This window comes from Apostichopus japonicus, chromosome 14, assembly GCF_037975245.1.
Source record: "Apostichopus japonicus isolate 1M-3 chromosome 14, ASM3797524v1, whole genome shotgun sequence".
In the NCBI taxonomy this organism is placed as follows: domain Eukaryota; kingdom Metazoa; phylum Echinodermata; class Holothuroidea; order Aspidochirotida; family Stichopodidae; genus Apostichopus; species Apostichopus japonicus.
In genome coordinates this window covers 10,357,846-10,372,358 of record NC_092574.1, presented here as the reverse complement: position 1 = coordinate 10,372,358, position 14,513 = coordinate 10,357,846, and the positions used below count along the sequence as shown (strand labels likewise).

General features: G+C 37.6%; 1 protein-coding gene and 1 long non-coding RNA gene across 2 annotated transcripts in view; one reads left to right on the top strand and one right to left on the bottom strand.

The window, feature by feature from the left end:
* LOC139979374 (uncharacterized) overlaps positions 1-13,245 on the top strand; it is a 42,824-nt gene extending 29,579 nt beyond the window's left edge. The window contains exon 3 of the long non-coding RNA XR_011797142.1: positions 10,117-13,245. This is a non-coding gene — a long non-coding RNA (uncharacterized lncRNA). The remainder of the gene's footprint in view (positions 1-10,116) is intronic.
* The window catches only part of LOC139979371 (uncharacterized), an 89,183-nt gene that overhangs the window by 42,939 nt on the left and 31,731 nt on the right, over positions 1-14,513 (bottom strand). Inside the window, exon 2 of the mRNA XM_071990098.1 lies at positions 5,820-5,989. Within this exon, the coding sequence (XP_071846199.1) occupies positions 5,820-5,989 (170 nt within the window). The remainder of the gene's footprint in view (positions 1-5,819; positions 5,990-14,513) is intronic.

Below are 14,513 nucleotides of genomic sequence, written 5' to 3'. Positions count from 1 at the left end.
AGTGGATTGGTATTATAGGCCATCTGTAGAACACATTCTTAATGTTTCGTATTCAATTAGAGAGGTATACTGCATATACAGATGTACTTTTTTATCCCATACAGATGTCTAGGGTATAGAATGACCAACCGCAGCGCAATGTTTACATACAGTATATATCATAATTGTCTATAATAGTATAGACATAGGCCTAATCAAGAATGGATCCAGGGGGTGGGGTTGGGTTGGAGGGGGGGGGAGTGGTATTCAACATTATAGAAGTTCGACAGTAGTTACTACAACAAACGCATGCACCGTTTGCCGTCTGAAATTGAATTCTTGTTTTCGTTAAGTTGATACTCCAACTCCCAAACTCCCACCCGACCCCCTAGGGATTCATTTGGGATGGCTATGTTGCGCTAATTCATTTAGTTAACCGACAAATACTCCCCACACCCCCACCCCCGGTATCGGTGTTGACATATGCATTGGACCAGACTCTTAGTCAAGTGTTCGGAATTTCCACATGTAGTCATGGCAAGATAACAGACAATCTCGTCAATTTTACAGCATTTTATATAGTTAAGCCTACGTTAGGCGTGTCGACCATGAGTGTATTCATCCTGGTGGGTGGGTGGGTGGGGGGGGGGGTAAGGTTGGGTAGGGATAGGGTAGGGTAGGGTAGTTTCTTATCACAGTTGTCTCTACTACATTAGTCTATGACCATGTTTGTTTTGCTGCTCTTTCATAGCAAACCTACACTTGGTTTAAAATTTGAGCTTTAATGTGTTCAACAACCGTGTTGACAACAATACTTGACTCGCCAGTGACCCAAAAAGTCAGACACTTGAGAAGTATCAACAAATACCAGATGGTAAGTTCAACATTTCTCACAATTGTAAAAAAAACTTAGCGTTCAGTAAATTTTATGGCTTGAAGGTGCCAATCTAACATTGAACTGACATAAGGTCGAGAGAAATGAAGCACAAATAATTGCAGAACAACATGGCAGCATTCTTTGCCGTAAAAGACATGATAACGTAAAGATAGTTCCATCTGCTCTAATTTGTCACTAATGCCGAGAGATTGAACTAAAAACTAAATAGATTGAACTTTCAATCGATGTAACGATGAACAAGGGAGTAACGTAATTGCTTGCATGATGACTCTCGCGTATGGGCTTCGGAATATTCCAAATATTCATAACTGAAAATAAAACATCCGTTCTGCCAACAGCTAACCATATTGTCCAAAATGGACTTGTAGGCCTATTATATTTTCGGTGTCCTCTCGTGGAAGACTTCCGAAGTAACACCACGATTTTTAGTTTAATCCGATATTGTGGATGCGTATATACTCCCCCTTTCGGCCCCAATAAATATCAGTATCTTTCGCATTTAAAAGGATGTTGACCTGTGCTTAAAAATTATGATTTCAGTTTGGCTATGGTAATATAACTAAACGGAAATACCTTATAATATTAAATTCCTTTATGATGGAAAGGGAAGTAAGATTCACACTTGATTAAACGAAAGGTGATGTTTCAAGTCAATTGTGATAGTAATCTACGAGCGTAGTTTCCATAACCCGGACATATCTGCTACCGCTATTCGTGGACAGTAAAATCACCTTTACTGCCCAACAAGATGTGCGTGTTTAGATTAATGATCTGGTACCTTTGAATTTTGCACCAAAAAGATAGGAAATTGATGAAGGGATCATGTAATTTCACAAATAATATGATGGCATAGCCTACATTCGCTGAAGTGTGTTCAATACTTACTTATATCTGAACTTCAGCGTGTATTTCTATGGACTTCTTCAGTCTTATCTCTCTAACCTTAAAATCTTACATCGTTCTTGCTCAACCCTGATCATAAACAATATGCGTACTAATAATATGCATGCCGTAATTGGCTTTATTTAATATACAGTCCACTCCTCATTTATATAAGCTTACGGCTCGGATAAAGCATCATTTTGCCCAGTTTGTAACTAAAATAATTGAGATGCAATTGAAACATCACACGTATAATCAAATAATTGCTGAATTTGCTGTACAGCATTACTGCAGAAAACAAAGTCAATTGTTTGGGGGGGAAAAAACCTGAGAAAAATGTAGAACACTGACTACCTAATATTACCGAGCACAACTGCGAATGTGACATACAAAACAGGGTGAAAATTTACAGCGAAACCCAAATCACAAAATAGTATTCAACATGCAGTGGCATAATCCTCATAAGAACCTTCAAACCATCGGTTGTCCAGCGGGATGTTCATATTTGTGTACATTTGGCGGTCAGGTTTGAAAGATGGTATTAAGATAAAGGGACTACCGATATGTAATTACATGATGACTAGAATTTAAGTAGGGCAAACCATTTGACAGCGTTTGGTATCGTCAAAACAAAACGATCAAAGTGATAAACTAAAGGGAAATGTTAAGAAAACGGAACTTATGAGCAGACTGGAATCATGAAATGTAACGTGTTGGATTCTTGGATGAATGCCTAAGCCAACACCACGGCATGAGCTTCCACCGCTCATAAACGCCTACACATGCAAAGCCATGCATGCGTCGAAGAACAGGGTCACTGAAAGCAACCGGTCGCTCCCATGGAAGGACATAAAACATTCATAATTTGCTTGAAACTTCATTTATTGACAACCAAGACGACAATTAAAACTGTCTGAAACTGTATTTTGGAATTTGCTGGTTACAGACATATGAAGTGAACGCATGGTTTACCAATCTCATCTTAGCTATTTCCTTCTTTTTTCCCCCATTTCTCCGGACATGTTGATAACATATGCATTTCTACTCGCGCTTGTGTTTACGCAACAAAAATAACAACTGTTCTATTCAAAAAGATATTTGACGTTTGACAAGTAGCAGACGGTTACAGCAAACTTATGCGGTATAGGTTGCGAATGTTCTTGTTTATGATTGGTTACTCCGAGACTAAAAGAATCCGTCTCGACTACACACTTTCATAAATACCAATATCGATATCGACTGTACTTTTCATATACTGACTAACATTATGTCATAATAATAAAAATGTCAAAGCGCGACATTTTCCCTCTCTAAAGTTACTGATGAGTAGTCGCTTAACATCTTACGCAAAAAGAGTGAAAGTTTATATACAATCCACATTCTAAGTACTGCTCCCCCTTCCCTTCTTCTCCATGTAGAGATTCTTGCTGTCATTCTCATGGGTCAATGTAAGTAATGCTGTCGATTTCCATTTCCAATTGCCCTTTTTCATGTACAGTCTGTTGTATATATTGCCTTCTTTATCTTCGCTATATCTTCCATAGTCGTAGGAGAACTGTGCAAAGGAAAACACCATTCTCAGCAAAGGGTCACAGGGAACCAGTGTAATGTTAAGTTACTAGTGCAATAGTTTGACGTGATGACGTCATCATATGGACACTCATGGGTTCATTGCAATTTCAAAGAAGGAATCACAAGAATGGCTCTTCCCACAGAGAAAGGTACATATCTATGTCAGCCAATGCCTTGACCTATAACTTTCTCCGTATGAGCCAAGGATGATAAAGTCTAGCACTCTGTCCCGCTTGATGAGACCATATAACATGATAACATGTTGTTTACAGTTCCCTTTCTACACCTAACTAGCCGACCTACCCCTTTATCGTTATCATTTCCAAGTAAACGAAACTTGTTGTTTCAAAATAGAAGCAACTCTACCGTTCTAGAATCCAGACAAGTGAAGACACATGCATTGTTCTTAAATGAGAACTTTGTTTCATAGGGATACACCCTCCAATCCATGATGCCATGTCAATATATCAAAATCAGATCTAGTTACTGACTAACAGGAACAAATGCTGGTTAGGATGATGATTGAGCATCGAGTTCTAGACCCAAACGGCGGTCACCCAGGGTACCCGATATATCTATATAGATAGTCAGTCATGTCATCCCTGCAGAACCGGAACTTGCGCTCTACATTTTGTGTCTCCCTCTGGTATTGTCAGAGCTAGCACAAAAATTCAACGTTAAACAAGTAAAACGTTTATCATGTGAAACTTGTAAATTTGTTTGACATGCCATGTCAGTTTGGGGTCAAGTGCCACGGAGTGTGACGCGAAACGTCTTGAGTAACTTAAAATGAAACGTCGGCCGGGGATACCTCCAATGCAATGTGACCTGTTCGATTTGATGCAGATGACCGTGTCTCAACTACGTCTCCAAACATGTCGACATCCCATTGTGAATTTATAATAATGAGAGGGTTTTTATACTTGACCTTTTCTAAAAATTTCAATTAATGCATACTTCTAGAGTAATCTAGAGGGATTCAAATTGCTACATAAGAGGATGGGTCATTTGAAGAAAACATAATCAGGAAAACTTCATAAGCCTTAACTTTGATTATTCTTTGATGAGCTTCTGGTATAATTTTTTTTTGGGTCAATACGCGGCAGTAACCTCACCCTGGAGGAAATCTAACCATGATGGAGCATGTCGTAGATAGAACAGAACTTTTCTTATGAACTTCAACATTTAAAGTGATAAGGTTGGTTGGGTGTGTGTGTGTTTGGGGGGGGGGGGGGTGGCGTGGTCTCGTATTGTACTATCGTGTAGTCCATCGCAATATGTGCACAGAAGCCACGCAAGACTTGTACTAGTTCGGCGCATATGGTATAGTATGTGCATAGGGTATGGTATAGTTTGATGAAGTCTGTTATTCCGAGAAATGAAGACGATCAAGTCAATCACTGGTTTAGTAAGATATAAAAGTAATAATAACCTACAACTTTGACGACACGGAAAAGTTATTGCCAATAAATATTAGTTTTCCGTTGATATATGATGGAGAGTTTAACCTTATAGATGATAATTACAGGTTGGAAAGGTTAAGGATATCGACTGGTAAAATAGGCCAACAAGTTCTTCCTCGTTTTGTCGTTCAGATCATAGTCACAATAAAATATTTATAAATAAATACAATCAGCAGAAAACTGAGCAATACTGATATTATACTTCAGTATACTGAGGCTTGGTAACACGATTACCCAGAAAGAAAGATATCAAATAGGCGCCAGCGGTGAGTGAACTCAATGATAACAAACATCGACAAGCATGAACTATGTCTTTGCCAGAGTCTGGAGGATTTTTTTTTGTTTTTTGGTGACATTGTTTTTTCGGTTGCTATTAGGGATTAATTTGATTGCTTCCATATGCGACAAAAGTCGTGCAAGCACTGGTATATGTATTGGACTATGAGTTGTTCTAATTTCAGGTTATATCAAGGATACCACTTGCCAGTACGTGCATGCATGCTTGCTTTTCAACTCATATGCACGTATGTTGTTAGTTAATTAACATTTTTTTTAATACAACCTTCCTGTGGTACATAACAAATGTATAACTGCATATTTCCCCATTAGATAATGTTAGAACTAAATGATGTATTTGTGATCCAGCGACTAAATATTTGACTTAACAAATAATTGAATGCCGTATTAGCCTTAGGCCTGTAACATCCTTTAGAAACCTTTTCACATCTTGATAGAGTACCGTGTAGGCGACGACAATCATCGAAGTGTTGTCATTTATACAACAAAAACATGAATAGTGCATAAGGGGGAGGGGAGGGAGCGGAAGGAGGGGGTTATGGTGGTCTGAACATGGAAGTCTGAAAGCCAGAGGAACTGTTAACGTAACATTTCTCTATCCATTGTCAGTAACACATGTTTCAACAAGTTCAGTGTCGAACGAACGACCGACTTATGGAAGAAAGCGGAAGCAAAAGAAATGATAAAAAAATCCAATCCAATTTCCTGTGAAGTTATGATGAACTTACGAACACAAGTCCCGTCGTACGGGTCCCTAGTCCAACCAGGACAGCATTCCCAACGATTTATGCCATAGCGACATAACCTTCGGGTCGTTGACGGTGTGGGAGCAGGCCGTGATCTGCCGTAGTGAGGTTCTATACCTCTTGAACCAGGAATCCTGCTACCGTAGAAGCCTCTGTGTTGTAAAGGAAGAAGAGCAAAAGGTGGTTAACGTGATATGATATGAGCTACTATCGTACAACTGGTCAGATTAATCATACAAACAGACCGGATTTGCAGAATGTGTCATGATCAAGCGTAGGCTATAGGGCGATATGACCGTGAAAAGATCTTATACATTTAGCAGAAATGTTTTAGCAAGATGGAGTAACAACGAATTAGCTACGACTGGGAAGGACTGGCTAAATATTGTTACTTTCAAATTGTAGATTGATATACTTTTCAAATTCACTTGTTAACTGTCATTTGTGTGATGTCTCTATCAGTAACAAAGTCTACATAGTTAAAAATTGTATTAGCAATTTGATAGTGTGTTAAAAACGTTTCTCAAATTTGAGTAACTTAATGCAGAGAAGACTACATGAAAGTCTAATGTAACATTTCAGAAATCCCATACTTCCTATCCATTTCATATGAAACTTCAATTATGGAGTTTGAAAGCATTGTTGTCAAATTCACGCCTCTTACATATCCTTGTCAGCCTCAAGATATTTTTAGGCAAATAAATGTCGTCAAAGTCTTTTCATATTATTACTCTCCTGTTTGTTGACCATTTTTGCGGTTCGAGCCGCTGAACCAAATGGTCACCGCTGAAAAATAATCACTGAAGCTTTTCCATCATCGGTGAAGTAATATCATTGTGATTGTGGTTTGTTAAGCCGTTATACCTATCTGAAGTAGGAATGGTCGGTGAATTGCATGGTCAGGTTTGATAAAAGTAGATGACAGAGAACAAACATCGACACTTACACACACGCCCGCCACCAACAAACAGATTTGGATGAAGGACCCCCCATACTCTCATAGATACATGTGATATCGCGTTTAACACGAATGTTGACATGACAAACGATGTACAACCGTGACCAATTCAGATACATCAATGTTTATATGATTTGTGATGTCATAATGGAAATTCCACGGGGAAGGAAGCTTTGGCATCACCATGCAAGGGGTACAAGCAGTACGAATTTGCTCTTCCCTACGCAGTAAATTAGTCGGGTCGACTTGACCGAAAATAATTATTCCAAGCATTTGTCATGTCATGATACAGTCCTACTTGGTGGATATATAGTCTACCACAAGTGATTAAGGAAGTGGCAGCTAAAAATAACAAATCGAGAAGACAATCCGCGTTTATATATTTCCTTTCAAGAAGTTATAAAATGTGCAATACAGGTGTTGCGGTATCGACCATCGAGTTGCTTTACCTGCGAAAGGTGTACGTGGGTGAGCCAGGCGTTACCGGGTAGAGCAGGAACGGTAATGTAGGTCTCGTGAATTTACAAGAGTCAACATTGCAGTGATATATAAGTATAGCAGTAGTTTATCCCACTGAGCTCCGCGTGCTTTAATCTCTGATACTTTACATACTTAACTTGCTCCTCTATATTGAATGTACAAGTGATACCGCGTTTAACACGAATGTTGGCATGACAAACGATATACAACCGTGAACAATTCAGATACGTCAATGTTTATATGATTTGTGATATCATAATGGCCCACATCGTGTCAACGTGTGGGAATCTCCAAACTTGTAGACATTCATTCGCAGATCGATATTTATCGCATAAGTTAAGGAAGGAACTAATTGCGTTATAGCCTTGCCAAGTCCGATATCATCATAGGATAACCGTGCCGCCATCTAATTCAAGCAAACCCGTAATGAAATCACACATTTAGAAGAATACGCCATAGACCGATATCCTACAAAATACTGATAACAGGAACACAAATATGTATATATATATTATATGTATATGTATTATATATATATATATATTATATGTATATGTATTATATATATATATATATATATATTATATGTATATGTATTATATATATATATATATATATATATTAGTGTTTGCACGGGTTATCCGGGTACCCGCCCGACGCGAAACTACCCGGTTCCTAATTTATTACCCGAATCCTACGCAAAGTGTGATTTAAAAAAAAAAAAAAAACAATTGGCAAACCGACGGTTAGGCAGATTTCCCATTGACTTAGTGTGCTGTTAGGCTACAATGTGGTCGAAGATAACATGAATAACGAAGCTACCCGCCCGACGCGAAACTACCCGGTTCCTAATTTAATACCCGAATAATACGCAAAGTGTGATTGTTTTAAAAAAAATTGAAAACCGATGATTAGGCAGATTTCCGATTGACTTAGTGTGTTGTTAGGCTACCATGTGGTCGAAGATAACAGCAATAACGAAAGCTTTCCATAGATATCTTATAACTGCGTCACAATTTCAGCTAGTAAACAGATGGCTAGGCTAGATTACCCCCATTGACTTAGTGTGGTGTTAGGCAACCATGTGGTCGAACGTAACAGCAATAACGAAAGTATTCCATGGATGTCTTATAACTGCGTCACAACTTCAGCAAATAAACAGATGGTTAGGCTTAGCTAGATTTCTCATTGACTTAGTGTGGTGTTAGGCTACCATGTGGAAGAAATTATTATTTATTCATTCGTTTATTTCATAGAAGGAAAGGCTGACAAGGAATTTTATGAGATGTTTATGGATTAAAGACGGGATAACTAAAAAATAGTAATCGCAAGTGGCTTTTTACTTGCGATCAAATTGCGCGAATCGCGCAATCTCGCGACTAATGCGAACCCTGGGCCTGCATAATAGATAGTAGTAGGCCTAGTAGTAACAACTCTTTAAGAGCTAAATGGGATATTTATATGGTTTGATCCAATAGACGTGCACGAGCAAGCATAAGCAGCGGCGGCAGTGCGATTTTAGTAGTAATGCTAATTATAAATAAATAATTTATTTATTAACAAATTATTGAAAGAAACAAAAGCAAATAAAAAATATTGAGGAAGGTTTTTTACCTTATCTTACACCAACGTATTTGAACATGAAAGCATTGTCAGTAGAGAATATAATGCATTTATTACAGCATCCAATATGTAATTTCTTGAAAATCGTGATACACGAGGGTAAACAATTTTTTTTCCGGGTACCCGGATACCCGACGGGTAACGGCCCTCGGGTACCCGGTTCCCGATTTTTGGACCCGTGTAAACACTAATATATATATATATTATACAGATAGATGGATAGATGGATGGATAGATATGGAAAAATGTTTCGTGAATTGGCAGATGAATTGAAAATAATGGTTTTATTGAAAAAAAGTACAAGAAGATTCAACTTTTGTAACATATTTTGTTAGCCATAGTTCGTGAACGGGATTTTTTTCGGTTTCTATGGTTATGTTTAGTTGGAAGAAATTAATAAAGCCATGCTAGACGCTTTAAATCCTAAAAGGAAGGATAGTATTTCCTTTGCCAGGAATTTTGACGCTGACCGCACTTTGACGTTTTATGCAATCAAGTTTTTAGCTGTGGTCACAGGAGTTTGTCACATTCATTGTTAACTGACACATTTTGTAATTAATAATGAACACACGTAGCAATATGTTCCAAGTTACCTCAATTCCCACGAGAGGAGGAAATTATTCAACCAGTTGACTCCAAAAATTGAGAATTCTTGGGAATGCTTGGCATTTCAAAAGAAAATGTGGAAATGCTTAGTAGATATGCATCTTCATTGAGAATTTTTTTCCTGTGACGCTTTCGACTGAGAAAAAAAAACACCCTGTGTGTAGGCCTACAGTATATGTGTGTATGCCTATACGTACTACTGTAGTTCAAACGTCCCATTAAGTTCAAGACAATCAAATGGATGCAATATCTCAAACGTATTCGACGAAAAAAGCCCGAAACCGAAATTTGTTCCAAGAAACAAAATATTTTTGCAGGGTGAAAGCATCCTGAATGAAACATAGCCTAGATTTCGTAGACGGTGGATGACATACACTCTTATTAAATTTAGCTTCAGTGAATTCAGAATAACTACATCTGACTAAAATTTATAATAAATATTGACATTTTTTAGCACCGGTAGCGTAGAATATGTTTATTCTAATCGGCGCCGTAAGTTGTATTTCATTGTTAGAAATAAAACATTAACGTTCGCAAAACATTTTTGTTAGACTCGACCACCTCCGACGAGACTGTTCCCTAACATTTGTTAAATCTATCATTCATTTTCAGATTCTCCAGTTACTGCCTAAGTGGATTTCCATCGACTGGTTGTCAATGGAAACTCGACGACACCTGATTAACTTGAGAATGGTATGTTAGTTATGTATAAAGTATTCTTTCCGGTGCATCCTCACGAAGAAGATATATATCGCATAGCGCTTACCAATATTAAACGCCAGCCAAAAGGGAAAAGATAACTGATGTTATAGCCAACAGCGTTGTTAAGACGATTAGCAATGAATGTCAATATGATGTTCAACATATGTGATTAGATAAAGTCACTGCAGACAGATCAATTGATATTTCAGTTGACAGAAATTGATCATACTGTCCACTATCATTTGAGAAAATTGATACATTTAATAAACTTCCTTAAAACTAATTCACGTTTGGGCTCTTCGTACTTCTTATGAAATACTAATCATTTGAAACGAAAGGTTAAACGAGGAGACATTTATACACTTGCACTTGATTTCTAACACACAATAATAACAATATAATACACAAATCATACCAATATAGAATGCCACGAATGAATTATCTGTATATAATGACATTCAAAAGGATTAACCAACTTACTGAGGTGTAAACCGAAATGTATAGTAAGGTTCAATTTAATTTAAGCACGTAGTTCACGATGGGAACTAACTTTTCTTGTAACATAAGTTGGTTCGTGTATGAGACGGACAAGTGGGCACGGAGGACTTGGCAATTTTAACACCGGAAAATACGAGGAACACATTAAATTCATTAATGGCACAGGACAGGTAATGTCCTTTCCCCAAGGACTCATCATGCCTTTTTTGGGCACCGACATTCTTCCGGCAATCAATGCAATCATTCCCAGTGACCTTCAAAATTACTATTTTATTATCCATACAGCAGATGGTCTTTTCATGTTAAATTGACAATGTACTATGTAGTCTGTCACACTTCCATTGCGAATACAGACACACCTTCATATGAGAGGAAACCAATGTAGCCCACTTAATAATGAAGAACTGGTTCCATGCTATAATATTCCTTAACTATTAACAGCCTGTTCGTTGCGGGGAAACGAAATGCTTGGCTGGAAATATTTCTATAGGCCTATATATTTCTTATGTGAATCTGATGGAAAACGGAATTGTGGTTATATGTATTTTATATGTAACTCGACGGCTTAACTGACATCTAAGTGAGGCAAACCAAACACATGAATGAATATAACTGGGGAATTATACGCAAACTGATTGGCAGATGAAGAAACCAGTACGATAATTTAACCGGATTTCGAAACATTGTCATTGGAAAGCAATCCAACCCTTAGCTGATGTCGGTTCCTATGTAACTACTTACTTACTAGCGGTGCGTGCTATAGCCAGAGACCACAAAATATATTGCACAGGGATTGCACTAAAAACTGTAGTTTCATAAAACACATGAAGTTTTGGCAATTGGGTTTAATTTCCCACTGAAGTCTCCCAATGTTGCTGTTTTGCTCACACACATACATTCAACAATTTGAATTTCTCTTCAATCCTTTTTCCCCTTATGACGTCAGAGACTTGGCAAAGGTCTGACTGACACATTTTTAGACGTATGCCGTCGTACGTCAGAAGTAACTCATGGTCAAGTCAATTTGTGGTCTGTATTCATCTTGACCTTGGCAATGAACTACATAGCCAAGTTTTAACTTTCTACTATACGCCACCGTTTTAATTTCCCACTGTACCTAAATATGTGGAAGTTCGAAGTTTTCTTCACGATGAAGTCCACGTTTGAGTGTATAGTAAGGAAATTAATTACGCCATGCCTAATTAAATTGCGTCTCCGTCTCCTCCCCGTGTTTTCTTGCCACTAACCACAATATCCGCTCTCATAAAGTACTCAAAGTTTAATGTAATTAATTGGGATCAGAGGAACGCACGATATATATGTTTTGTAATAGTTAATATGTTCATAGGATATTAGCAAGTAACAGGTATCCTGATGACAAGAAAGTAGTTTAAGTGTCCAATCGTCACAAATGAGCGAACATGAACGAGAACGATGCCTTTATAGTGTTGGTTCCCATTGTATAGTCGTTTCGGTCCTAAGACCCTTAGTTTTAAACTGTAGTATCAGTGTGCTGGAACATCACTACTAATTTATGGTCAAACGTCAGATAGATTAGTCGCAGAGTACGGCATGCCATACGTTTCAAAAATGTCCAAAACAATATAAGCATGTCCAAAATAATATAAGCATGTCCAAATTTATATAAACATGTCGAAACTAATATGAGTATGTCCAAAAATAATTCGAGCATGTCCAAAATAATATGAGAGTGTCGAAAGACTATATGAGCATGTCCAACATATTAAAAAGAATGTCGAAAAATAATACAAGAGCGACAAATGTAACTGCCTAATTCAATTTTGTATTGAACATTTTGGCGTTTTAAGTTACGCCATATATGTTGCAAAATATCCAAAAAAAATATAAGCATGTCCAAACTTATATGAGCATGTCCAAATTTATAAAGATATGTCAAAACTATATGAGCATGTCCAAAATAATACGCGCATGTCCAAACACATATAAGTATGTCCAAATATAACTTGAGCACGCCGAAACTATGAGAGTGTCGAATAATAATATAAAAGTCTCGAGTGTAACTGCTAACTTCAACTTTGTTATGAACATTTTGGCGTTTGAAGTCACGCCAAATGTTTCAAATATCAAACTTTTATATTGGTATGTCGAAAAAAAATTAGCTTACAATACCTTCTTTGGAGGTAATTTGTATCAACCGACACAATTGTTATCATTATGACAATATATTATTGAAACATTATTCTGTTTTTTGTGACGCAAATAATTCAAAATATGTAAAAACAAGACCATCACCTAACATTTTTCCTTTTCACATCCCTTCGTAATGTGAGTGGTTTCGCCCTGCCTAGAGGTGCTGAGATTATTCATATATTGTTGCGAAGGCAAAGAAGTTCACGTGCGAAAGTACGTACAACATGCACAAGCGCTAACAACGTACAGTAGTTATCACACATGCGTACGTTGACAGTGAAAATGACGTACTATACTGTGTTACTTTTTTAACGGAAAATTGTGACACTTAATTACGGTTACCAGGCGAAGTCGGCCACTAGCACAGAATTAAAAACAAGAGCCCAAGGGCACTGTGGTTCCTTGCTTGGGGTATATGACAATACACATATTATCAAGCAAGATTGGGCTCAAATAGTCCAAGTAATTGTGGTCCTACATGTACGCATAAAGTAACCAACACTGTAGCCAACACTTTTGTGATCTCAAAATGTGATCGGATTTTTGATCAAAAGGCACTTTTGAGATCTAAATATGGCGTCGAAAATGTAAGAAGTATAAGGTCACCTACAAGCGGGTCAACAGATATGATAACATTGGTGACCACAGATGACATGACCTTTAAGTTTGAAAATGTCCCAAATTATCAACCGTGTCACACCTTGGTATTGGGATTTAATTGCATTAAATGTCTAAAAATTAACTTTGAACTTGTATACATAACTTCACACACAAAGGTCACCCGTAGGTCAACCAATTGACATTTTTGATCGGTGAGACCTAAACGGAGCATCAAAACTGTAAAAATTCAAACATGTTTTCTTTGCCCATTTTCTCCCCCCAAAATACTAGTTTTTTAACATTAGCTGACCTTTGGTGACCTTGGATCACATGACCGCTAAGTTTGAAAATATTCCCCTATACCATTCGCAACTTGTCCAAAAGAATCAACTTTGTTACACCTTGGCACTGGGAGTTATTGCATGAAATGTCTGAAAATTAACTTTGACCTCCTAAAAATCACCAAAACACGAAAAGGTCACCAGAGGTCAAATTGAGGTCAAGGATCACCCAGATGTGGGTGGATAATTGGATTACGTAGAAGCAACTCCCAACCCTAACTGACAATTCGTTCTCAAGTTATCGCAAAAATACTAGTTTTTTATCATTAATTGACCTTTGGTGACCTTGGATCACATGACCGTTAAGTTTGAAAATATTACCCTATACCATTTGCAACTACTCCAAAAATATCAACCGTGTCACACCTTGGAACTGGGAGTTATTGCATTAAATGTCTGAAAATTAACTTTGACCTCGTATAACTTCGCACACAAAGGTCACACAGGGGTCAACCCATTGACATTTATGATCAGAAGGTACCTTTAACATCTGAAAATAGCATCGAAACTGTAAAAATCCACAAAACACAAAAAGGTCACCAGAGGTCACCAGAGGTCAACTTGAGGTCAAGGGTCACCCAGAAGCGGGTCGACAATTGGATTACATTGAAGCAACTCCCAACCCTAACGGACAATTTCTTCTCAAGTTATCGCAAAAATACTAGTTTTTTATCATTAATTGACCTTTGGTGACCT